The 26,661-nt window shown below is 38.1% G+C and overlaps 1 protein-coding gene across 11 annotated transcripts in view; it reads left to right on the top strand.

Annotated features, from left to right (window-relative positions):
• NTNG1 (netrin G1) overlaps window positions 1-26,661 on the top strand; it is a 146,737-nt gene that overhangs the window by 112,287 nt on the left and 7,789 nt on the right. For 3 of the 11 annotated variants that reach the window (XM_064720328.1, XM_064720330.1, XM_064720329.1), the window contains 2 exons: window positions 4,639-4,806; window positions 10,161-10,298. The exons of 3 other annotated variants lie outside the window; for them this stretch is intronic. In XM_064720328.1, coding sequence (XP_064576398.1) covers window positions 4,639-4,806; window positions 10,161-10,298 — 306 coding nt within the window. The remainder of the gene's footprint in view (window positions 1-4,638; window positions 4,807-10,160; window positions 10,299-26,661) is intronic. 5 more of the 11 variants (XM_064720332.1, XM_064720336.1, XM_064720333.1 and 2 more) reach the window with 2 other exon arrangements.

Genomic DNA, 26,661 nt, shown 5'->3' with positions numbered 1-26,661 from the left:
TATCAATTGTTCATGTCCTCAAGAAGTATCTGTAAATGCCATGGAATGTAATGCATTGTTGTGTCTTTTAATGCATTGTAAGTGTGCCTTATGTCTTCATTTTATTGTAAGTGTGCAAATTCAGAGTGCAGGCATTACATTTGGAACTGATGTTCTAGTGTTCTATAAAAATGATGGAATTTTATGAATATAATAAAGGATGCCAATATTCTTTCTGACTTACAGGCAACCTGTTTCATTTGCATATCTGTCATTCACAGTCTGAACCCTGAGATCTTTTCATTGTTTTTCCTCATCAATTTATCTGTAAAGAGTATGTATGAAGATGTTTTGTCTTTCTGCAGCTATTGTGAATATCTCATTATTCATGAAATACATATGAACAAGGAAAAGGGTTATTAAGAAATGTGTGAACTTAGTTTGACCCATTTGATGAGATCATGGTAATGAGCCATACTATTTGTTATGAAGCAGGTAATTTCTAAGGTTACAATGAAATCTCCTTTGTTTGCCTTAGTGTATGGAGGAGGAGCATGAATTGAGCAGAAAATGAAAAAGAAAATATAATTTAATGATTTGTGAATGCACTTTTCTTGAAATATGCTTTGTGCTTTTAATTAAAAAGTGACACTAATAGCTGTCTCATACAACCTTAGTTTAGAAACGATGCTACCCTTCCTTGTGTGTTTATCATTGTTTCATGTGATGACATTTCATGTTTTAATGGTCGTAATAGCTGAAGCTTCAGCAGAACTTCATCCCTACACTAATAGTATGTTATCTCAAAGATGTAAGTGCATAGCATTAGAATGGGGGGAAATTGTTCAATTTATAGAAACAAAACAATTAGATTATCAAATTCGTGAGCCTGCTTCAGTGGGTAATTTTATCATGCTTTCTGCAACAGAATCAAGATTGTTTCAATAAAATCATTGCACTGGAAAATAGTCAGGGAGGCTCAGAGAGTCAATGCTTCTGTGAGTTTGTAAGGGATTTGACAGTTCCTGAATCAGCCAAAAACAATGATCACATCTAACATGGCAATCCCTTTTTCCTTCACATTAAACCTATCTAGCTGTCATTATCTCTTCTCTGAGATTTTTAGTTTCTGAACCATTCACTCCTTATTGTTATTCAACTTATCTGTGTCTTTTCTGACATGTGGTACTCAGAACTGAAAGCAGCATTTTCTAGCACTGTAAGAAGCTCATGTCATTTCACAGTGGTTGGTAAACCATGTGCAGCCTGATTTTGAGACTTTTCCCCATTCCCTTCAGTGTTTGCATGACTTTGCCAGTGCATGACAGTGCTTTAGGCTGCTGGCCAGAGCTGTGTGCCTAAGGACCCTAAGCTGTGCTTCTGACAGGTCTAACAAGCAGAATACTTTCTGGTTAAGGTGAACCACATGATCTGCTGGAAGGGCCATATAGCACTGACAGCTTCCCAGCTGGCACGGTGCTGAGTGCAATTCTGTGTGCTATGTCTGAGTGGCTTGGATAGCACCTCATGTAGCCAGTGCAAAAAGTAATTCCATTTCAATCATAGGAGGACTTTTTACATAGCTTATTTCTGTAAGCACAGAGGGATGTAAAAATGATTCACTGACCAGGCCAACAGCAAAAATTTACTGCACTAACATGGAGGGGAGGCAGGGGAGAAGCAAACACTATCACAAAATTGATTTAATCATTACTTGCCATTTCTTTTTTTTTTCTTTGCTAATGTTTGATCAGATGATGGACTGTTTTTGAGTTAACTGTGGCTTTTTCTACACCATGTAGCATTTACTTACCTGAGCAAGACTACTAGAGCACTCCTGTATCTTAGTTAACTTTGAGACAAAGACTTGGTTTCACACAGCACAGTTGTTACAAAAGAGCAATACCCATAGAAATGCAACGAAGTTTAAAAACTGGTCTCTTTGTTTACCTTAAGTATTGATGACCCACCTCTGAACTTGAACAGTCCTCCTGCTTATGTTTCACAGTCCATGCATACATCCAAGTGCTTTGTAATTATTAGAGGTTTCGTCACTCCAAATCATAACTTGGAGCAGGCCCTGTGTTGAGAGTGAATTGCTTAATGTGCAGCTTTTGTTTTTGTGCTGTTGCTATGGTTAATTATGTGTAGTAGTAATAAAATTGAAAGTTGTATTGCAGTTTCAGAGTGGAAGTAGTACAGTCATTCATTCATGAACTATTTCACTTTTTTCTGCTGCCTTAAATACAAAAGATAATGTAGCATAGTCAGCTTTTCTTTATAGTATATAAGCAAATTATTTCCTCTGAATTCACCTGGAATATGAAAATGTTTAGCAACAAGTCTGACCAACATACCAATACAGTATTATCTCACCAAAACAAGTTATCTGTTGGTAGCAGAAAACAGGTTCTTTGTCAGACAGAAAAACTGACAGCCTTGCTTCTGAATCTTGGCTTCAGAAAGATCAGATTGCTTATCACTAGTCAGTCTTTCTTACTTTAAAAATCAAACGCAAACAAAATCACACCAATTTTCCATTATTCCTGTTTGCTAGTGCTATTTTCCACTTTTAGATCTCATCTGTTCCACACAGGCAGTTTTCACTTGAGCAAGATGGATATACTTGGGGAGAAATGCTGCAGGGTGGCTGGCTGAGATGCTGAATCGGACTGACCAGCTGCAAAACACAACAAACTAACATTTTTTCCTCCTTACTTAATTGTGTCAAGTGGTAACATACTGGGACTGATACACTAAATGTTTTCCTGTACTCCAGCAGTTACCGGCATCAAAATTACCAGAATAGCATGAACCACAAAACACTGGTTTAGCAGAAAAACATTGAAGAGAACAAGAAATATATGTTAACTAAATGCATATATGTAAAATGGATTAATGTTTTCTGGCAGCAGAAAGGCAGCTCTCAAGATTGAAACATATGTTGTGCTAAGTGTCTAAAAAAATTTAATCCATTTACAGTGCAATCTATTTACAGTCCAGTGCATCAGACAAAAGCCAAGGAAATATCCATGTACTGGGAGTGCAGAGCATACTCAGAAACATGCCCTGCAACTGTTGTTTCTTTACAAAAATAGAGACAGGCTCAAATATGTATGTGAAGCCCACTCCACCAGTTGGGGGATGATCAGGTGCCCCAGCATAACCAGGAGCATAACAGAGGAAAGGAAGCACAGGGGACTTGGCCTCTGTCATATATGGAAACATTTTACACCCCCTGCTAGAGCTTTATCTAATTACAAGGTAACTTCAGGACCTCAAAGCCCTTCCAAGTCACTGCATCCAATGCTCCATTATTGCAGGAAACATACTGTAATTTATTCTACCAGTTAATAAACTACATCTGTAAAGCATCAGTGTGTTTTGTGACAAATGGAAAGTGTCTAACAACCTCACTGCCCTAAAGCCTAGATACCATCTTCTAATTTCCAGCTGAAATCTCCCAGTAGCCAGTTAACACCCATATGTTCTTGTACCAGTATTGTCCATTAGGATGGCAGGAGGCTTAGCTCCTTGCTGTATTTATTCAAGAAGGTGATACCTTCTATCATCAGTTTGCTAGACTAAATAAGTCAAATTTTCCTAGTCTTCACTTTTTAAATAGATTCAACTTCTTTTATCGTCCTAGTAACCTTTCCTGCATTCATTCTGGGTTCATAATCCCAAGAGTTGAGCAATCAGGCTTACACAAGTATTCTACACAAAGCAGAGCTCTGTCTTCTATAATGTTATTGATACATTTCTAATTTTTTCTTTGTTCTGCATAAAGCCAAGTATTGCTCGTGATTAAAGACTAAAAGGCACTAGCATTCTATATTTAATGAAGGGTTGTTTTTTTTTTAAGTGGCTGTCATGCCAACTTCATTTCAGATGGCTGTAAAAAGCATGCTTTCTAGTCAGTACACATTTCAGAATTTTCATAATCGTTTCTAGCCCAACTGGTTTTCATCTCAGAATACAAAAACTGGTTAATGCTTATCTCAAAAGTACAGTTGATGTAGTTCTTCAATAACTGTCTTCCTTCCTTTTCTTCAGTGTTAATCGTTTTAGGAGGTGTTGGCCAAAATCGTCAAACTTGAGACTTATTTGGCCATGAAAATAAAACATTCTGGTTCTAAAGGTGCTTACCAGTTATAACACCCCAAGTTCAATAGCATTTTTGAATATTCTCCATTTCTGTCAGAAAAAAAAAATTATTTTACTTACAGTTGTGGATTTAATCATAATGAAGTTTGACAATTTTGTCCACTGAATTTAACATTGTTAATACGAGGAGGTTTTTTCCCGGGTCTTGATCTATACTCATCTCAAATGTGCAAAAATATGTGCATTTCAGCGGAAACTGAACCTCCAGTAACCCTGAAAGGTTTACAACTGCAAATGCTTCAGTTCCATCAGGTCTGCCAACAACAGCCAACCTCCGACGTCATGCCATGGTTGTCGGGTCACGCTAACCTGCCTGAAACCAGCTCCACTTCCATTGCAGATAAACATCTGCTGCTGTCCATGTTACATTGATTAACATGTATGTGCCATTCATTCATACTTCTGCTCATGGTTCATTTTTACTAAGCATGTAATGTGCTATTACTCTGCTGCTGTATACACTTTGTATACATTTCTGTTCTTCCTTGAAAGACTGTGAATGCTTCGGGCACTCCAACCGGTGCAGTTACATCGAGCTGCTCAATACGGTCATTTGCGTGAGCTGTAAGCACAACACTAGAGGTCAGCACTGCGAGTTATGCAGGCTGGGCTACTTCAGAAATGCTTCCGCAGAGCTGGACGATGAAAATGTGTGCATAGGTCAGTCCCGGGATAACTGCGCCTTTTCTTCTGTGCCTTTTCAGCTCCTGGCAGCTGCTAGGGATCACTGCTGCTTACTTGCCACTGAAGCCAGAATGAGCTTTTTCAATGGATCAGAGCACCTGTGTAGACTTCTCACCTCATTTCTATTGCCTTGGTAGCCCCAAGGAGGCATTTTGAATCTGTAAATGATGACAAACCTCTCTGGCTTTGGGTGCCGGGTAGACTTTCCCCAGAAAACCCTGAGAAACTGCATGTACTCTCCTTACATAGGAGGGAGCCACACTGGGGTCACACATGAAAATTAATGAGTCTTAAATACCTGGTCCCAATCTGACTTTTGCAATTACTTGCACATACTCTTGAATACTTGCCTGTATACCTACAAAAGCTGCCAGCTGCATCAAGAGGACATGGGGAGGGACCTCTGTTAATCCCTTTTATTCACTGAATTTCACATGTTGCAGCTAATTCTGCTCCCAGACACAAGGCTGTAAATGCAGTGTCACCTCCCCGCTACTTAGAGGAGGAACTGAAATTATGCCCATGAGGTTAGAAACAGAATTTGTCAAATCAGTGTGACACGATGTCAATTTAGAAAAGGGATTCCTAGGTGAAAACAGTGCTTTAGAACAAGCATCTGCGATAATTATTCAAACTGCAGAATTAGAGAAAATGTTAGAACATAATAAGAAAAGTGTATTAGAAAAAAAATTAAGATCTTAGCACGCTAGAAGAATATGCATTTGTTCTCATGTCACCACAGACAGTATACAACAAAGTTAGGACACTTTAGGTGAAGCCTGAACATAGCCAATAAAGGAACCTTTGTATAATGGCCAGTAATTAACAGATAGTCACTAAAAACACTGTTCTAATAACAAACAGATAATACCATGTTTCTTATGGACATAAGCTCCAGTAGGACCTGTTCTGGATTTTCATTGTGATTTTTTTTTTCTTTTCATCTTCCAGGAAGCAAAGAGTAATTAGCAGATACTGTAAAATCAAAATAGACTACGGGTGAATAAATTATATTTTAATATATTTATAATCCACTGCTGAGATTCAAGCCAGAAACTATTTAAATTGCTATTATTTGAGTTTGTAACTTGACAGATTTACATATTTATCTTGTGATAAACACACAGATCCATCCATGCACGGCATCTCATGTGTCCTCCTTTTAACTTGCTTGGCAATGCATTCAGGAAATGCATGATCTCCTTTGCCAGTAATTAGTCAGAGCTAATAAGAACTTTAGTAGGCAAGTCATGATTTTGTATGACTGTGCTGAGGAGATTAACACAATCAAATGTTCTTGGGAAAAAACTACTGTCCCACATATTTGTTTGATGTAGATGACAGACATCATTGGTATGACATCAGGGCTGTATAATTTCAGCTGCCTAAATAGGCCTAATGAATACAACTCTAAATTGGTCTGTTTGGAATTTTTCATCAGCTCATTCAGTATGTTGTTTTCCCACATACACTGAAATGCTAAGACAGCAGCTGCAGCTACATAAGACAAGGAAGTTCGTAAACAAAAAGCCAAAAATAAGTAATTTTAAAATTAATTTATAAGTGATATATTTAAAATGTCATGGTAAGACAACTGTGCATTTTAAAATTGCCAAGACACTGAGGAAATAAAATTTTTAAATCTTTTATTTAGCAAAACAAATAGGCAATGTGAAACATTTGCTGACTTTCCATCTTAATGTAAGCAGAATTCTCTTGGACTCCAATGAGAATTGCACTATGTGAAATAACTGCAGGATCAAACCTTGGTTTTCTACATGTTAGGTAATTAATTTGAAATAAATAACATTCTTGCTGGACTAAGACAGTTTTCCAGATCACAGTTACCATACAAAATGTATGTTTCTAATGTATGTGTTCTAGCTGATTTGCCAACTTAAAAGGGTTTTCCTACTTCTTGTGTAAAGTCAGTGAAATGAACAGACACTTAAGCACTTTTCAGAAAACAGAGAAGTTTGTTCTTAAAGTGCTGTCTTGATCTGGGGCTCCTAAGATTTAATTGGGCAAAACATGGAATATTTTCACCTGTGAAAGAGTTGATGGATTCACCACCCTTCTAGGTCAAGCACAGTCTTGCTCTATTGGAAACGCTCATTTCTCTTTTCTCTGAGTTTAAAAGCAGTGTTCTATGGTTTAACTACAATGAAATGTTGGCATGAACATTTTAATAAGCAGATTTGCAGTGATATGTACAAGTCTTATTCCCGTATGAAAGTCATTTTTTCAGGCTAATTCTTTCCTCTTCAGCCATGTATGTAGAAAGGTAACAAATGTTTGGATGAGCTAGTTTAATGGCAGCTAATAGGGCTTTGGCTCTGATTTATCAAAACTGCTTCACAGTTTGCTGAAATACATATGGTAAGTACATGGATAACAAATCTGTAAATTTTAGCTGATGCTAAATCAATGGAGAAAATGTAAAATGCTTAATTTTTAAGAACAAAGAATTCAAATCCTGATAAGTTTTTTTTTACTAGTGAGCCAAATGCAATGTATTATACAGTGGGCTTAAATCTAAATTCTTGATGCCCTTAATTTCTTTAGCAGCAAAATAGATTTTATTTCCTAAAATGAAATATCAAAAATTTGTGGATTTGTACATTAACTGCAAAATTACCTCATATGGGCAACTGCAGTTTCAGAATAAATCAAGGCATTCTGAAGTTTGAAATTATTCATTCGGTGTGAAAAATAATTTAACAGCTTGAAGAGTTTTTTATTTCTTGATAAAGCCCAAGTGACTTTCAGTGAATGCACACACTGACAAGCAAGGATAGCATGGAAACCACCAGGTAGACCCAGAGTAATAAAACATGGCCTCTGCCTCACCACATAAATACTCAGCTGGTGATTGCTGTCACACTTTTAACAGAGCCACCCTTGCAGTCAGTCAGGCTTAGGCTTCAGTTAACACCTAATGATACGAGAAGTTAACCCTGGGGGTTGTCCTGGAGCCACTGTCAGCCCAGACTAATAAGCAGCAAACCTCAGCCCATTTCCCCACCTTCTTTCTTATTTATGCTCATTGTGTTTTGTTTGAAGCATCACATTGATAGAGTGAACCCCACTGAACACATTACCATTTCTGTCATCTTCCGATCCTTACAAATAGTTCCCAGATTAGGATGAAAATTCTTTCTCAGTTCAGATCTGCAGGGGCTTTTTCTGTGTGTGGTTTGCTTATTACGATGATCTGGGAATGTTAGTTCAGTGTTCCTTAGTGCCCTGTTGTTGTAAGAGCATTGGAGATACTTGCTGCCTCCCTGTGGCACGCTGAAACTGTGACCTTTGAGATTTGTAATGTCTTCAGTATTTGGTAGGCCTTGGGAAGTGTTCCACAAAGTCTGATATTGTGTTGGACAATGACCCTGAATGTTCGGTAGGTTATATTACTGTGGTATCAATTGAGAAAGATGGAAGCTAGAATTAGTCTTTTGTGTGTTCTGATTGGATCTACTAATTTTGCAAAATGGTCTGGCCTAAAACTTTGTTTCTACTCTTTACTTTCCCTTCAATTGCATGATACGGGCCTGGAACTTCCTACACGTTTATATGATAGAGCTCCGTAGGAAACGTGTCAGTGGTTCAGGATCTCGTTCTCTGGAAAATATAACATCCAGAATCACAGGCTACTTTTTTCACAAATACTTGTTTAAATCACTGTAACTTCATTATATCTAACAAAGCTATTTTTAACAAGAATTGGGCCCTCTGTTTTTAATGTAATTCCAAGCTTTTGTCTTTCAAGGTTTTCTGTAAACACTCTTGAAGCAAAATTCACTTCCTGCATTCAGAATGTATCTCAAGTCTATGCCTGTTTACATAAACATTTGATACATCTGATTAATATCACAATTCCCAGCTTTTCAATGGCACTCACTTTGCTGTAATACTTAGCCTTGCAGAATATTTTTGGCATGTCAGTTTTCCACTTCATTAATGAATGCTGCCAGCTAATTGACTCTGTTATTATTGTGGAACCCTTTTGCCAAAGGTAACTATTCTTCTTCAGCATTCCAAATGTTCAAAGTGCCATCTGTAATTTATAGTTAATAAACAGTGAGACAACAGATGACAAATGTCTTTCTAGCAATATTTTTCCTGTTAGTTTTTTTCATTGGATATATATACATATGTAACTTCCCAGTTCAAGTCCATTTTTTCATTTATGGTACCACTGAGGTTTAACCTAATAGGGAACAATTGGCAGATGTAGTCATCAAAGTAGCACTGATTCACAAACATATAAATCCAGACTCCCAGCAGGTTACCCCAAATCAGCAAAAAGCAGAGATCAGATGCTTCCAAAAGGAGTCTGTGGTCTCAGTTAACAGTGAAGTTACTCTGGGTCTACATGGGTCTACATAAAAATGAGATAACCCTTCATTTGAAAACAAAATCTAAAGAACCAAGGTGAAGAACAGGAATGCCAAAAATGAGCTCTGTGAGCTCCTTGCCTTTGTTCAGCTGGCTGAAAGCTGAACACAGATACTGTAATCGCAATAAAGAAAAGGGCTGTGAATGAACAACACAGTAAGTGTTGTGGGAGGAAATGTGTTACCCTACTTATTCTTTAATTAGCTGAACACATGTGAAAAATATACAGCGGGGAATGAGCCTCACTGCATTTTCCATCTGCACGCTGGGAGGTGAGAGAAATTAAAATGGCTGCATAAAGCCTGTTCTTAAAGGTTTTGCATTACATTAGTGCTCACCTCAAGCTTTTCATTGCCGAATACGAAAAAGGTTTATTAATGTCACTGATAAATCAATCTCATCAATTTAATAGCACATATTCACTTAAATTATTATACTGCTCAAACTTATAAAGGAAGACTATCTTGGAAATAAGTAAAGTGCATTTATATAGCCCTGTAAAGATATCTAGCACTTTTGAAAATATTGAGTAATACAGATAAGCTTATTTTAATAAAGCAAAACATTTCACCCTGATGGCACGTCGATATATCCATACTATACAAAGCTTTTCTAATGTTCATTAAATTGTCAAAAATATTCTTGCCAAAGAGAATCTGTTACAATCACTTACCCTCAAGACCGTGGTATCTTCTGCCTTTATATCTTTTCTGTCTACTTTTTCTCTTTGCATCATAAAATGTCTCTTCCTGAAATGACACATGCAAACAAATAAATGGACATGTAGTAATTACATTCAGTACACCAGATGTTCTTAATAGACAGTCTTCCTTTACCTTTAGCACTGGAAATGCACCCTTTATTGGTATTGAATGAATTATCTCCACATGTAGACCTGAATCCAGTGTGTATGTGTTGTCTTGTTTCTGCAGACTGTTATTGTAACCCTTTTGGTTCAGTCCATGATCGCTGTAATGACAGAGGATTTTGTGAGTGTAAGGAGGGAACATCAGGGCCTAAATGTGATAAATGTCTGCCGGGATATATCTGGCACAGCTTGGGCTGCCAACGTAAGTAACTCTGAGAGTCGCCCCTCTCCTGCAGCTGCGCTGCCTCTCGTCGTGTGCTGTCATATGCCAATTCTTGGGAGCAGAGAATGAGTGAAAGCTCGGGGCTGTACCAGTGCCATAATGCCTGACCCTTGGGAGACTCCCAGCTGAGGGCACTGACTGTGCCACCCAGTTAATTCAATGCACTTTCAGTGTCCTCCCTCTCTCCCACTAACACCCGGAGGAGCTCCCGCTGGCATAGGTAAATACACGTCTTGGCAACTGTGAAGTAAGCTTTGTATACTAAAAAATCAGCATATTACTTCCAAATTCAAGAATTCCTACTAAAAGAAAGAAGGTTATTTCTCTGCATGTTCACTTTTTTCTGTCCTAAACTTCAGCTTCTTGACTAAGTTAATTATGCTTTCATACCTTTAGAACTGTCCCTGGACAATAACTGCAAAACATTGGCTTGGTACCTGTAATAATTAGTGAAAACTAGATGAAAGCTAATGGTTGGAAAAAAATTGAAGTATACTTAACACCCTTACAAACAAGAGCTGAAATTTTCCTTAAATGGTGCTAGAACACATGTTGTTTCAATACTTATCTATATATTTTGCTTCTCTTCTGGTTAACGGGTCTGGTAAACAAGTGAGTAGAAATATCACTTCAGTATGTACAGGATTAGACTTTTACTGCAAATTTTGTTTGTAGTAAATTCTTAAGACTTATCCGTTTAACAGTTTTGATTATCTACTTCCAGAAACTCTGGAGGGTCCTCTGACATTTTTCTTTCACCTTCTCTCACTGCCTTTCTGCCTTCTTAACCACACACACATTAAAGAGAGATTTCTACAATAGCTTGCTTTGTATTCTCAACAATGAGAATCCCAAGAAAATGTAATTACTGACACCAATTAGACAAGTTCTATAAATTGGTCAACAGTCATACAAGACAATAATGGTAGAGGATTACCACTGCCTCTCCAAGTGATGGGTACCGCTGAAGCAGAAAAGCTGGACTTGTGACAACTCAACAAATTATATCTGGAAAGAAAACCAATAAATAATTTCAAGTAATATTGTGATAATTAACCAAATAGCATTAAAGATAGTACATGAAAAGAAAAGAAGCTTGCACGGGCAACACTGTTCACTGCAACCTGAGAAAATTGGACTTCCTCAGCTTCTACCAGCAAGCTCTTGTATTTAGCAAGGCATTTAAACCATATTTTTCACACATGGTTGTTGACTGTGTTCTCATTTTCCAGCTGCTTCTACTTGAGTTATGATTCACAAAATTATTGGGCAGTTAGAATTGCAGCAGAAAGCAGGTGAAGTAATGTTTCAAGTTTCCAAGTTCTCTATTACTAATTCTTCACCAAATCAGATCCTAGTTACCTCCCAAAAAACACACTCAGAAATAAGAGGTCTCCCTCTGCCTTGCATCCCATATGCAGGGTTGTTACCACCCTGTACCTTATCCTAGACACTGGCAAAATAACCATTGGGATTTATGAAGCATTGGAAATATTGCAGTGACCCGAAATACAAGGAAAAAAAGCAAATCAGAAATCAGTATGGTTCTCTGCATAGAATTTGGATAAAGAACATTTACCACTGTGTCCAACCAGTGGGTTTAAAAAAGATATTAAGTAGCCCAGTGGGTTTAAAAAAGATACTACTAAGTAGCTGAGGTACTGAAAAAGTCTGGAGGACTGTTGAGCAAATTTTACAGTAATATATATATACACCAGTTTGTCAAAGCAATTACTTAATCATTTCAGTACTTTCTATCTTTTAGAGTTTGAATATTATAAGACAAATAATGTTCTTTTAATGAGGAACTTTTGAGCCCAGCATATAATTAGCTTGATTTTAGCTGAATCAAGAGTATCTGTAAAAGCTTTGGACAGTTTCTGGAAATGCAAGCTAGTGCCTTTATATTTGCTGACAAAACTAATTGAGTTTCCTTCACTATGTTGTAATTTTCTGAACAAATCTCAGTCTGATTGTGTAACTGTCAGATATTTTCCAAGTTTGAACAAATTATCTGATCAATTTCAGAAGAAAAACAACTAGATGCAGTTGTCAGTTTTATGGAACAGACATCAAATTGCCATGTTTTACCAACCACAAACTGATTTAAATCTCATTTCAAGTCTTATCATGAAGGAACAGAATTCCAATTAATTTAATTTTGCACAGTGTCAGTTTTAGCTTTCTTATTTTCCCATTGAATTCTAAACAAATGACTGGGCAAGCAGGCAGACCCCAATATACGAGAAAAATAAGAACTCATTCTGTTGCCTTGGCAAAGCTCAAAAAGATTATTTGTCTGGACACGTAGCATGTGGTTTTGATCTGCTTTTCCCTAAGCCTGTGCTGCACAGGAACATAGATATGCAAAGATGGATACACACACTCACTCGACAGACCAATATGTGCTTGTTTACTTTTTGTTATACAAAGGCTATTGGCATTATTATGAAATTCTATTCTTATGGAGCTTTGTTGCTAAAAACCATTGACCTAGTGCAAACAGAAGCTTCACTATAAATAAACTCTTTAAATCTATACCATAGCTAGTTTAATTACATGTATGATTCTATAAGTAAATGGAGTGTCATAATTTTATATATTAGTAAACCTATTAGGGAAAAACCCACACAAAAGCCGAGTTGTGTTTTCTAAGGCCTGCAATATATCATTTGATAAATTACAGTTTGGAGTCTACTTTGTACCACACAAAGTAGAAGTCACAGAAGCTATTATCCTCAGAACTATTTATTTAGGTACCTCACTCTTAGTGATTTAATCTAAACCCTTTGAGGATCCAGGCAGAGCGCTCCTCACTTGGTGTCTCTGCGCACACCGAGGTCAGATGCAATTTTAGACTTTGCCTCCCAGATAAAAAGCACTGTGATAGCAGCTGTTATCTTCTTGCATTCAGGGTTTGTGCTGCAGAGACGCAGCGGTCAGCGGGGTCTGGCTGGTACAGGAAGGTCTGCTGCCCTCAGAAGAAGAGGCACAATAGATGTGGCTGTGCCTGGCGCAGCTTCTGAGCCCTCCCCAGATCCCCTGCGGCCGCAGGCGTGGGCGTGCGGGGAACGTGCTGGGCTCAGCGGGGCCTCCCTGCCACATACCCACAATGGATTTTCTCACCAGGATCAAAGCACAGCAATGAATTCAGAACAGAACAGTTTGGTCCTGAAACCCTTTTAGAACTCCTGGAACATGAGAAATTACATAGCATAGCATATATTTGATTTTTCTATTTTATAGAAACTGAACGATTTCCTTTAAAAATTAACATTAAAACAGAATTAAAAGCTCCAAGCCTGGCAAGAAATTTAACCTGCAACTACAGTTGATTTGGGCCAGCTTTTAACTGAGCATAATGTTTTTTGAAAAAAGGAACCTGTATCAAAAGCAAAAATATTTAAACACCACGAAAATATTAAGTAGGAGCATTCGCTTGATCTTCTACGTGTATTGCTCACAGTCTTGCATCTTGTGTATTTCTTGGCCGTGACATTTCAGCTGACGAAAGTCCACTGCATACATACTACAGCATTTTAAAGTAACATCTTTTAATTTCACTCACAGAAGCATTGATTCCAAAACCAGCTGCATATTTATCCAATCAGGCAAAGAAAAGATCTTTTGCCAATATCAGTTTGGCAGCACAGCTCGAATTTTCATTAGGCATGTTCCTCACGGGGGAAAAGGTGAGGGAAGGTTCAATGACTAATAATATTCTCTATCTCCCTTCATACAAAAACCAAGTAAACACATTGAACCCACAGCACTACAAAGGCCTAGAGTGAGTGAGAGTTACCAATGGTAGCTGGCACCCCATAGCAATTCAGTGTTTTAAATTACCTTGGTTCAATGGTGCTAATCTTAAACAATTAGCAAATGAGTTTTCAGTCAGATGCCTTATATCAAGGTCTGAACAATCTATCTCATTTACCCTTTCTCATTCATTTAAGCAGAAGCAAGCAAAGGATTGCATTCTTATCTTCAATGCTCAAATTGGACTCAGTACTTGTATCTGTCTTCCAGACTAAACTTGTATTAATCTGCAGCCTGTCAGATAATTCATATCCTGTCACAGCACGCATTTAACTTATTATATGATTATTTAAATATGAGCTTTTTAGGGGTGGATTTTTTAATGTGTTACAAATGTTAGAAGATGGGGCATTTGATCAAAATCATCATGCAGATTGAGTTGCCAAAGAAAATCAGACTTGAAATTGTAAACGTGGAAATTGTAAAACCAATAGCAGTTCTAATGCTGTTAGCTGGTCAGGATACAGTAGGACTCCCCTCTGCACAGGTGCTGTATATATTTCAGTTCTGCTGTGGTTTGGTGCCAAGGCTGGTACTAGTAAGCACACTGCTATACTTGGAGCTGAAGGGAAGTAAAATATAAGAATTTATGGAAAAGGATAAAGTTCTGCTGGAGCTGAGCATTGTTGTCCTCAGGGAACAGTCATCTGTCCCTGGTCTTTATACTGCTTTCAAAATACGTATTTTACATGGTTGTTATGCAGACTAAACAAATTGTGTGTGTGTACAGGGGTTTGGATGCAAGAGGAACAGACACTCCTTCAAATGGCTGCAAATTTAAATCCAGACTAATTCTCTTTACATTAATCCAGAATCCAACTTCTGCAACTCATGGCAAAGTATGGTTTAGAGATGTAAGAAAAGCAAGGCAAGAATACAAACAAAATTACAGCATTATACTACCTGATCCTCAGATGATGCAAAACACTAGTTCTGCTTGCCTCAGGGGAAGTGTACTGGTGACTTACAGGTGTAATGCCATCCTGGTATCGTTTTAAAACCAGGGTCTTTTAAACATGAGAAACAACAATGCAAATGTGCTTATTAATGCGTTCCTTCCAAAATACACAACCCACAGCATACTCGTACAGATACTAGGATACATAGAAAGTTGCTCACCAAAGTATGAATATCATGGAATGATATTATTTTTTAATGAGATGCTAGATTTGAAGGAGAAAAGGAAGGTTGATCTCTCTCTCTGGGGAGAATATATTTTAGTCAGAGTAAACATGTCAGAACACAAACACTGTATATGAACAGAAATGATTAAGTGAGGCACCTCTCCTCTATGAAGAGCACAGAGGAGATGAAAACATAAGATGCTCTGCGAGAGTTATACAGATCTGCATAATTCCTGTAGCACGTCTAGGCTAGAGACCATGCTTTAATTTTCTTCTTTTAGCACTGCTGCCTACAAAGTGTGTGGGATATTGTGGAAATGGAAGAACCTGCAGAAGGAATAGACTAGAGGGGTACTGGGGAGAGCTCAAGGACTTTATCTCAGTGCCTCTGTGCTGGAAGGCCTCTGTGAACAGATGGGGTTGTGAATTGGGTAATACCTGTGTGTGGAAAAGCCAAAGAAAATAACAAGTAAATAAAACCAAGCAGAGAGTGAGACTCAAAAGAGGGGACTAGCTTGCATAGTGACCATGTTATTGAGAGGCACCAAGCTCCTGACAGACTGCAGCTCTTCAGGAGATTTACTCTGATAACCTGGTGATCAGGAATTGCTTTCTCCAAAGCAAAAAAAATGGTTCAGTAGTAACATCTATACACCTGACCTTTAACAGAACAATTTTTCCCCAGCAAGGTGAGGGATTGGATTGGAGCAGAGAGGTTGTTGTCCTCTTGATCTTGCCCAGGTGTCAGCTTCAAAGCTGCTATTTCATGGCTGTCCAAACTGCTCTAATTGCAAGTGCTGCAATCCCTCTTCTCCCAATTCCCCACTATTTAGTCCCACACCCCTAGCAATCTCTCAGGCAGTTGTTTGACCTTTCACTGAATGATTTCAGATCTAACTCAGCAGGACACTAACCAAAAAAGAATAGGTTTTTTTGCTATGTTAGTTCTGTGATATGAATCATCCACTGGTTGAACAAGCAGGAGCACCCTGGGAGAGCATAACCCACTCAGCTGGGGAGAGATGGAAGCCTGGCAGCCAGTCAGGCTGGGCTGGGCTGCCATGCAACCGTGGCACATCACTCCCCATCACTAGACCATTCTACACCCTAGGAACTTGCCAGTATTTTTACCTGACAAAGCCACAGAATTTCAGAAGGACGAGCAGGTGGATAATTAGGGAAATGTCTTAAAAATGTTTCTCTTAAAAAAAATCCCAACATTCTGTACTCTCCTAAAATAGTTTTTAAAATCCACTAAGCTATAGAAAAACCAATACCTCTCTAATATTCTCTTGTACTGTAGCAAAATCAAAACTTTTCAGACAACAAAACTCAGATTCTCAAATCGGACAGTGGTGATGGATGTAAGCAGAGTGTATTTCCAAAACAGCCCAATTCAAATAGAGTGAATACAATTTGTAGCATCTTGTGTATTTTTAGTGCTATATCAGGGGGAGTTCTGAACAACTAAATATCAGGAAATTCATGAAAACTTAAACAAGTAACATTATTTGTTTTCTTCAGTCAGATGCTTTTAAAATGGTTAATATTTGATAGCACTACGATAAATATTTTAATAGAGTATATTGAAGTCAGTTAGGAATAGATCAAAAACATACAAAGTAAGCTCCACTAGATAAACTTTTATTAGGTACATGAAATAGAACATAAAGCTTGATAGCAATTACTACTTAATCTATTCACATTTGGAAGCGTATTGAAGGGGAAACTTATAACTCAGTTGTTATGAATTATTAAATGTTCATTTGAACAGTGATGAGCAGGACTTCTTTTCCTCTGAAAAATCTGTCACGCTTTCCTTTTAAGCCTGCTCAGTGGCCATAGATTCTGTGTCATTTGCCTGCTCACTGCCTTTTTATGAGGACAGAATAAAGAAATCAATAGCAGCACAGATACACCCAGATGGGGCATTTTTATGAAGGGGCCTTAAAAGGACCATTTAATTGCCATCAGTGAGTCCTTCAGCCACTAATTTGCCTAATAACTTCTTGAGACATTAATACTTTTGTTATCCAAATGTTCTGGGCACAAGTTCACAACATCAACAATAATAATTAAATATCTTTGTTTAATTGGTTGGTTATTCCTTCTTGGTTCTTGAGAGGAAGAGTAAATGAATAATCATTTCCAATTCACCTTTTCCATAACATCTGTGATTTTCTTCAATCTGTCTTTCCTCTTTTACACTGAAGAAACGTAATCTATTTAATATCTTCTTTTATATGGCCTGGTTATAGCTGTGACAGTTTTTCATTCCACCTTTTATGATATTACTACATATATATATATATATATATATCTTTTCAATAACAGGACTTCATGCAGTGTTCAAGAGATAGGCACATCATGAAGCTATATAGTGACATTGTGGTGTTTCCACTTCACTCTTTTTCCTGTCTTGAAAAATTCAATGATCTATTTGCCTTTCTGACTGATGAAGAGCATTAAGTCAAAATTTTCAATAAAACACCCTGAACTACTCTTAGGGTGCCTTTTCTAAATAGTAAAGCCAAGTATCTGTAGGAATACTTTATTCTTGAACACTCAGTTTCAGTCACCCACACCTTAGAAATTCTTCTGAAGGTCTTTATAGCCACAATACCTTTGTAGTCTGAGCAAATTTATTACACCATGCTTTGTTCACTTCTCTAGCAGAATTCTATATGTGTAAGTCCTCATAAGACTGATTAGTAGTTCCTGACATCTATTCTTAGGCTGCTTCTTATTATTCAAGCTTTAATTATTCCATAAAAAAAAAAAAAAAGTAAAAAACAAAATCCTTGCTGAGGCATCTTGGAAAATGCTTTTTGTAGAGTAAAATACATTGCCAACCAGATCTTTTGCATTCACATAGCTACTTGATGCTTTAAAAAAATCCTTTACAGGTTTGTACATTATTATTTCTCTCTTACATACTCATCATGTTCACTCATCTAACTGTTAATTCTGTTCTTTATCAAAATTTCTATTAACTTGCCTGCTGCAGAAGTTCTGATTTCCAGTCTCTAGTTCCTCTCCATCTCCTTGAAATCTTTATAAAAATCACACCTGCCACAGGTCCTTTTTTGTAGTTAATCAAGCCCATCCTGAAAATAAGAAAAATTAAATTAGAAAAATCACAAGTAGCAGTGAAAATATTATTTCTGCATTTTTTAAAAATTTCTCAGCAGTAATATTTGCTTCTGGTGGTATGATGCAACAGACTTCCATTTTTAAATAATGTTTGTATAAACATTCAGACATACCTCCAGAACACGCCCCCATCACCACAGGCAGGAGTCTGGTAACCTCCCAAAGCTCTTCCATAGTTAATAGATTTTTCCCTTCCCTACCTAACAAAGCATTTATTTGCCCTACAGCCTTTCTAGAAGACCTGGCTTCTCCTATGTTTAGAAAAAAAATATTAATGGCTAATTTTTATGACTTTACTAAAATTCTCAATCATTTCTGGCCTACCTTGGTCGTTTAACCTGTTATAGCTCATTTGTACTCTTTTCTTTTTTCCTTCATTTCATCATAACTGCACTGTTTTTCTTTACCCTTTGTAAATGTATTTTCTTATAAAGTTTTTTAAATCTGCTGCTAACAATGTAATTTTTATAAGAATCCTGTTAAATAGGTTTGGGGGTTTTTTGATACTCACTTTGCTCTGCATTTACTCTAAAATACAACCAGCTCACCAAATCACCTGCAGACATTCTGCCCCTTTAGCTTTTCCTTGCATTTGCCTCTAATAAATGTCTGCATGATCTCTTCTCCCAGATCCATACACCTGAGACATGGACCAGCCCTTCCAGCTATTTCAAATTCCTCTTCAGGTTAAGCATGCAAGGAAAGATTTTGACAAGGAACATGGATATGATAAAATCAGGAACAAAAGCTTGATCTCATAAATGTCAGTCCAGCTTTCTGTCAGATCTTTGACTATCAGCTTTTATAGCACAAACTCACTGTGAAAGTGAATAGAGCTTTACAGGATTTACAGTATAAATTTAGAGGGGACTCATAGCCCACACAAAAGTACCATGATGTTCAGTAAAATATTAACAGCATTGCTCTTTCAATTTCTCCCAAATCAGCACAATTTTGAGCTATGGTTTTGTTGATAATGGCCTGTTCTTCTCTAATGTTGGACTACAGTCAATGGTGAAATAATTTTAAAAGATTTCTGGAAGAAGCCAACCTCTTTATATTTACCTTAGCTTCTAAAGAGAATAATTTAATTGTCAATAAAATTGTTACCTGTAATCATCAGGTGAGAAGTGACAGTGCTGGAAATTTAAAGATGTTACAGAGAAGAGGGAAGAGTTTGATCATAATTCAGTTGTTGGCAATTAATTTCTATAGAAGACTACTTGCATCTGAAGTCAACTTGAAATAATTATATTAAAGGGACTGTATTCATTAATACCACTGATGTCAACAGGCAGCTGAGGTATAGGATGATTAAAGTGTAATACCCAAAATTATGTTGCATTTTTATAACTACATCTTGGACCGGTACTTCTTGATATGTTTTCTTCTTCTTGCCAATGACTTGTCTGTCATTTTGTTCAGATGGACATGGAAAGCCATGGAAAGCTGTTAGATACTACAATAGTCAGCTCTACAGAAGTACAAATCTGACATTAGAAAACCTGATTACTTTAGGATGACATTGATTTAGCATGTTTAAATTCAGAGCAGAAACACACCTTAACATTAGGGTGCCTCTGTACCTAAAGTGACTCTGAAATCCATCAAACATGCAAGCTAGTATTTTTAAATTTAAACTTACAGTAAGGTGGACAATAGTAACAACTGCACTGATGCCATTGGCTGAATCTAGAGCCAGCATTTTGATTTGCACTTGTCTGTAGATCAGTTTACCCACTTTATTCCCTTTCTAGAGAATGAGTGGAATAGTTTTCCAAATCTTTCACACTTTTTCGACATTTATCTGTATTTTCCAGATTTACAGATCTCTCTGTAAATTTGGATAATCCAAAACATTGTTCCAGCTCATGGAACCAGCATTCAACTAACCTCTGTTCTTACTCTCTTTCCTGCTTAAATTTGAAACCTTTTCCAGTAGACCCAAGGATCTATTCTTGCCCTTCAAAACTTCTGGGTTTTATGGAGTTCAGTCATAATCTCTTTGGATGAGGAATTCTCCCTTTAATAGGTGTTTAGGTGAGCCTTAAAAGCAGCACCAAGCAGCTTCAGATCAGGGGCACACAGGGGCTGAAATAAAGAGCTAGCAGGTTTGTTCCCACCTGCACTACCCAGTCCCCAGAGACACTGACAAGTGCAGGAGGAACAAACTCCAGTGTCCTCAGTACAGAACAGCAGTCCGTGGGAGACAGTTCAGTAGGGTGTTCTGTTCATGAGATGCTGCACCACTGAGCTCTGAATGGTTCACATATTTTAAATGGGAATTCCACTTGCTTTTTAAGCCGAAGGATCCTTGAAATAGGACTCTTACCTTGAAGAATTTAGAATTTCATTTCCAAGGAGTGTGAACAGTTTCATCACATGCAGCTTAAAGAGCTGAAGCTGCATTTTGATCATGAGGCAATAAGCAGTGACTAGCATCTAAGGCAGACAAGTTACTCTCACAAAATTCAAAAACCTAACTTACTTCCTATTGATTTCAGAACAGGAGAATCCCACAATGAGATTTAAACTGGGGCTTTCTAATGCAAGGAAATTCATCTTGAGGGCAAGCATAGCATCCTTAAATCAGCTCCATTATATTGACATTATGCAGCAAAGCCCAGCTCTCTGCAAGGAGGCTTCTACTCTCAGAAAGAGAATCCGATTCCACATATCTTAGATTACAACAGCATACTGCAACACAAACATCTCAAAAATTGAGCTGGATGCTTTGAAATGCTTCCAATTACGTTTGCACACGTGCCTTTGGTACACAACTAGGGAGAAATATGAAAGGTGGCATGTACACTGCATAACTTCTGCAAAGGTATGAAAATGTGGGTCAAGATTTACACCACCTGTCAAAATAAAGCCATATCCTGCAATAATTTTTCTGCAATGACCTGAGAGCTTTGCTAGTTCATGCTAAACCATTACTGATTTAAAACAAAGTGCAAAGACACTTTGAGAAGTGTACTCCAGTTAAATCTTTTATTCAGTGGCAACATGACAACTTAGTGATGATTCTGCAGCCCACGCTGCACTGCACCATTAGAAGGACCCTGAGTGTTTTGCAAATACAAAACATTGAGCCAGCTAAGATGTGTTGAGCACCTCCCTCACCTACTCCTACCCGCCCTGGCTTTAGCCCAAACCCTTCTCCAGAACTGTTCCAGTTCCAACTACTTCCCCTCATCACTCCTCCTGCTGTTTTAGCTTAACAGCTACTCATTCTGTAGCTTCTGGCAGTCTCCAGAAAACCAGCATCCCACTCGGATCTGCCATGCTTACCACTTCAGAAATGCTGTCTCACAGCAGAAAACCTTTACCTTTCACACTCCTGTCATACCCTCACTACACTCTGGGGCTGTGTTTGAAATCTGAGCAGGCGCTGTGCTGGCTGGCCCTGCTTGCCAGCCCTGCTTGCCTGGGGGTTCCATGGAGCAGGAGGAGGCCCCATTGCTGTTTGCCCCCAGGTGTGGGCGCTCACAAGGCTCCAGGCCTACAAAAATTCATCCTACCTGGAACTGAGAGCCTTTCCTGGCCCTCCACTAGCCCATGCAGGCAGCAGCACAGATGTGTTGCAAATCCCCTCTTGCCACAGGAGTCAATGTCAAGGAATACAGAGTTCTCAGGGAGCTGGGATCTGATCAGCCAGATTTCCAATGCCATCACTGCCAAGGCTGCTGGAAGAGAAGGACAAACATGATCGGAGCTGTGAGATCTCCTGTGTAATGTAGAGGGTTCTCTGGGGCAGATGACAGCACTAGACCCAATGAGATAAACTTGTCAGGAAATACAGATTAATCATCATCCCAGGTCTGTTGTGCAGAAATTTGTCTCCTCTTTCACTGAGAGTTTTAAAAGAAATATAGTCAGAACATGATGCTTTGAAAGTGCATTCTAAAAGTACATTTTCCTAAAAATTGAGTGGGTTTTATGTGACCCTTCCTTTTCCAAGCCAGAGGTTTGTGACATTGCTGCACACACAGACTCTCAGGAACAGGAGAAAATGACCAAGGTTTCTCAGCCTTAAGTGCAGGTGGAAGACTTTTTAGGTAACACAACTACTTCTTTCCATCATTAGATTTAAAGCTATTGATACAATATATCTTTAGAAATATCTAGCACATTATCTACAGTAATTTATTAGATAACAATTAAAGGAGATATCCTTGGTATTTTTCAACTCTGGCATGACTTGACAAATTAAAAATTGGAGAAAATAATTTTAAACAAAATAAGGAAAGTACTTTGAAGTGAAATCACACTTGGCAGTTATCTATTCCTCAAGGATCGCAGGTTATTTCAGTCTTCATTAATAATTAAATTTTAACACCTTTGTGCATCACAATTGATAAACAGAAATGTAAGCAGCATGCCAAAAGTAATGCTAGAACCATATAAAGCTCACAGGGAAACAGCTCTTATTCATGAGAATATAACTCTGGTCTTTTTAATATCCTGAATTATCTTAACACTTTGTCATAATATGCAATATCAACATCCATAGTTAGAGACATCATCTTTAGTTGATATGCTGATAGAAAGAACTTGTCAGATATTATCCCAAACAAAGCATGCTATTTACTCTCTAGGACAGGTCTGTGTTTATTCTGATCTTTTTCTATCATAGCAAAACTTTAAAGTTGGTTAAAAAACATTAATATAATTCTGTTACTCTTGAAACAACTTATTAGTGGTAGCCTGCATATCAATATTGTGAAAAATCTGTAGGTTGCCTCTATGCCTGCCTCAGCTCTATTGGTTGGTGTGTAATAATGAACATCTTTCAGACATTTTTGTTGAACTGTGTGATAAATCAGTTTTTTAGATGTTTTCAGGTAAAAAACACTGGCTAAGACTGTGACATTGGTTACACGTGGTAAAACACTGCAGAAAAACTGGTGTGCCTGAAGAAGATTGCATTGGAAAGAGAGGCACTATTATCTGGAGTTTCCCATCTAATGGTTGCTCTGTCATGAAGATAAATGCACAATGATAACCCCAAGCAAGTCTGTGTGCAGCAATAAATATTGTTGATGAAAACTAGCATGAAGCAACTAATAGCTTTAATTATTTGATACATTAATTTATTCGTTCTTATTTTTGCAGAGTGCTACCTGCCAGCTGTTTGAATCATCTTATTGGTATTCTGATGAAAAGAGTGGAAAAGTAAAGCATTGCACCAATTAAAATCCCTCTCACAAGAGAGCATGTTATCATCTGGTATATCTCAGACAGGAATTAGGATATAAAAATCTGCCTATTAAATTTTTAATTTTAATGTCATACAAAAATAGACAACAGGTAATATTTTTATAGGTCAGGTGAAGCAGAGTGGATAAAAGATTTGCATATCTTTACTGTGTACCTTATGTATGAATATGAAGCAGCTGAAGTTCTGATAGGTGAGATTAGAAAGAGATACAATACACAACATTGGTATTTGAGATTGCATAAGATGATTAAATACTGACAATCACATATGACAATTGGACAAGATTGCATAGTCCTTTTTTAAACTACATAGTTTAGAAACCTTTTTAAAGCTGACTGTCAGCAAACTCCCCTGGAAACAATAATCAACTCTGCTGTTGCATTTATCTAATCAGCAGTGCAATGTAATAAATAGAGCAGGAATTCACAGGACCTGCATCATTCCCTCCTTTTGTTTGCACAGGCAAACAAAAGGAGGGAACTCATTGGACTTTCCTTGGCATCAACTTCCCCATTGTTCACTAGCAATAAGAAGTTTTACTCTGAATAGCTTTGACACATAGAGGGAAGTGTTTTTATCCCCATTCTAAAGCTGGCTCAGCAAAAGCACTCTGCAGCATTTCATTCACACTCAAAACAATAAATCAATGTAGATTCATTCAGAAAGATCTCCTGATTCACAACATTGTTACTTGAACAAAAAACCCCATCCCTCACTTCATACATGTTGTAGGAATTATGCAAATCTTTTACCTTTGTCTTTGCATTGTAACCAATGTTCACACAAATTCAGAATGTTCATCTCCTGAGAGATTCTACACCATTAACTTTACATACTGGTGCTTTTGTATCCTGTAGGAGAACACTGTCCTGATATCTTAAACCTTTCTTTTGGCAAATGCACACAGAAGGAATATATAATGACATGTAGATACAAAGTTGGCTTTACCTTTTCTTGTGGTCACTGTAAAAGAGCTGATCAGTCACACTTCCATTTAGTTACATACCCATCCCACTTTAATACCCATAATAATTACTGCAGTGCAGTTAAAGATCGCTGGTGCTTCCATTACAAATGCTTGGTTTATGTAGTTTAGAAGTTGATCATAACATATATTTCCAGTAGGTTTTTTTTTTCAATTGTTCAAAAGCTCCCATGCAATTGGCTTTCAGATAAATGAAAGCCAAATGTGAGAAGAAAGTTTGCAACTTTCAAATTATTTTAGATTACAAATAACTTTAGGATAGCAGTAATTATTAATAGAAGCCACCAACAACACATTCTGTCACTCTCTTTTACCCCTTCCCTAAAAAAAATTAGGAAAACACTTACTAAAATTATTCTAATCCCCTAAATCATTGGGGAAGCATTTTCAGTTGTGATTATCTTGCCTTTGGTTTTGCTGCCAAATACAGTAACAAGTGTTTGGGGCTATTTAATAGATTTTCAAAGCCTTCAGTGTAGTGTTTACTGGGAAGAATAGCCAAAAGAGAAACTGTTTTCTCTGCAAACAAAGACAAATTCTTTGCATTCTTTTGTGCCCATAACATTATTCCAAATCAAACACCTTAGCAGCCAAGGATGCAGGAACATTCAGCTTTTTATATAATTCATAATCATGTATTTGAATTGCTGACCTTCGCAAGATCCTGCTTTAGTTTGTTTTTCAGATTTTCTCCTGTGGTTTTGTGCTCTGTAAAAGCAATACTTGTTGCAGGTCTGTTTCATAATTCTTGGGAAAAACAAGTTCCAAGAAAATCCTGTTGTTGCACATGAAGCAGAAAATGCTGCTGTGCAGGCAAGGTCATCCTGCCAGCCCTTTGGACAGGACTGAAGTGGCCACAGATGTCTCAGGAGCAGCGGCAGCTGGGCGCTCCCAAATGAGCCAGGAGTAGGGCAGGAGGGGTGAGGACAGCAGGACAGGAGTTTCCCTGCACACGGCCCCCAGGCCAGGGCAGCAGAGCCGCTCCAGTGGCAGCCACGGGGTCAGGCACAGCCTGCAGAGCTCAGCTGGAGCAGAGAAGCTGTGTCTCAAATGGGAATCTGCAGCAGGTTGAGGCTGCCAGCAGAGCAGGGCCCAGGAGCCCCTGGCAGCACAGCTCCCCAGTGACAGCCCCCAGAGCCCCTGGCAGCACAGCTCCCCAGTGACAGCCCCCAGAGCCCCTGGCAGCACAGCTCCCCAATGACAGCCCCCAGAGCCCCTGGCAGCACTGCTCCCAAGTGACAGCTCCCCAGTGACAGCCCCTGGCAGCACAGCTCCCCAGTTAGAGCCCCCAGTGACAGCCCCCAGTGCCCCTGGACACACCTGCCAGCTCCATGTACACGTCTGAAGTGACTTCTGGAAAGCCAATGGCAGTAGCTGCTTGTATTTAGGGAACCAAATCCCATCCCCCAATTCATAAGGCCTTTTGTTGACTTCATCTTTTGCATCTGAGCACTTTTTGTGCTTAACTAGTTTTAATGACAGTGGTTACACCTAAACCCTGCCCTTGCTGTTGGCAATAGAAAAAAATAAACAAAAAAACCAACAACAACTCTGGAGTTATAACTGCTTCTTTTCCCAGATAAGGGAAGAGAAGACAGGTCAAAGAATGTTCATTTTTCTCCAGGCAGAGAGGAATAATGGCACTGCAGCTTACAGCTTTGTAAGTGAAATATGAATGATAGGGGCATGTAGTCCCTTCTGAGCAACTAAAGCTGATATGTAGTTTATTGCTCTCCTGAGATTACCCTAAAGTATGATCAGGGTCATACCAATTTAGTGGTGCTCCTTTATAAGCAAAGCAATAAAAAGAATAGGGAAATTTTTCTTCCCCCCACAAGTATGAAATTGGAACCATCAAAATCAGAAAACCGAAAGGTTAAATCATTCATTTCCTGAAACCATGGAAGATTGAAAGGTATTAGTTCAACTATAATTCTTAGATAACTAAATCTGGATTTGTTTTCATCCATCTTAATACACAATTGTGTAGTTTTACCAAAGCTACTATGGCTATCATGTATGAGTATCAATTCCAAA

The sequence above is a fragment of the Zonotrichia leucophrys genome, chromosome 8, assembly GCF_028769735.1.
Source record: "Zonotrichia leucophrys gambelii isolate GWCS_2022_RI chromosome 8, RI_Zleu_2.0, whole genome shotgun sequence".
Lineage (NCBI taxonomy): Eukaryota > Metazoa > Chordata > Aves > Passeriformes > Passerellidae > Zonotrichia > Zonotrichia leucophrys.
Note: the sequence above shows the minus strand (reverse complement) of the source record. Positions and strands in the feature narration are given on the sequence as shown.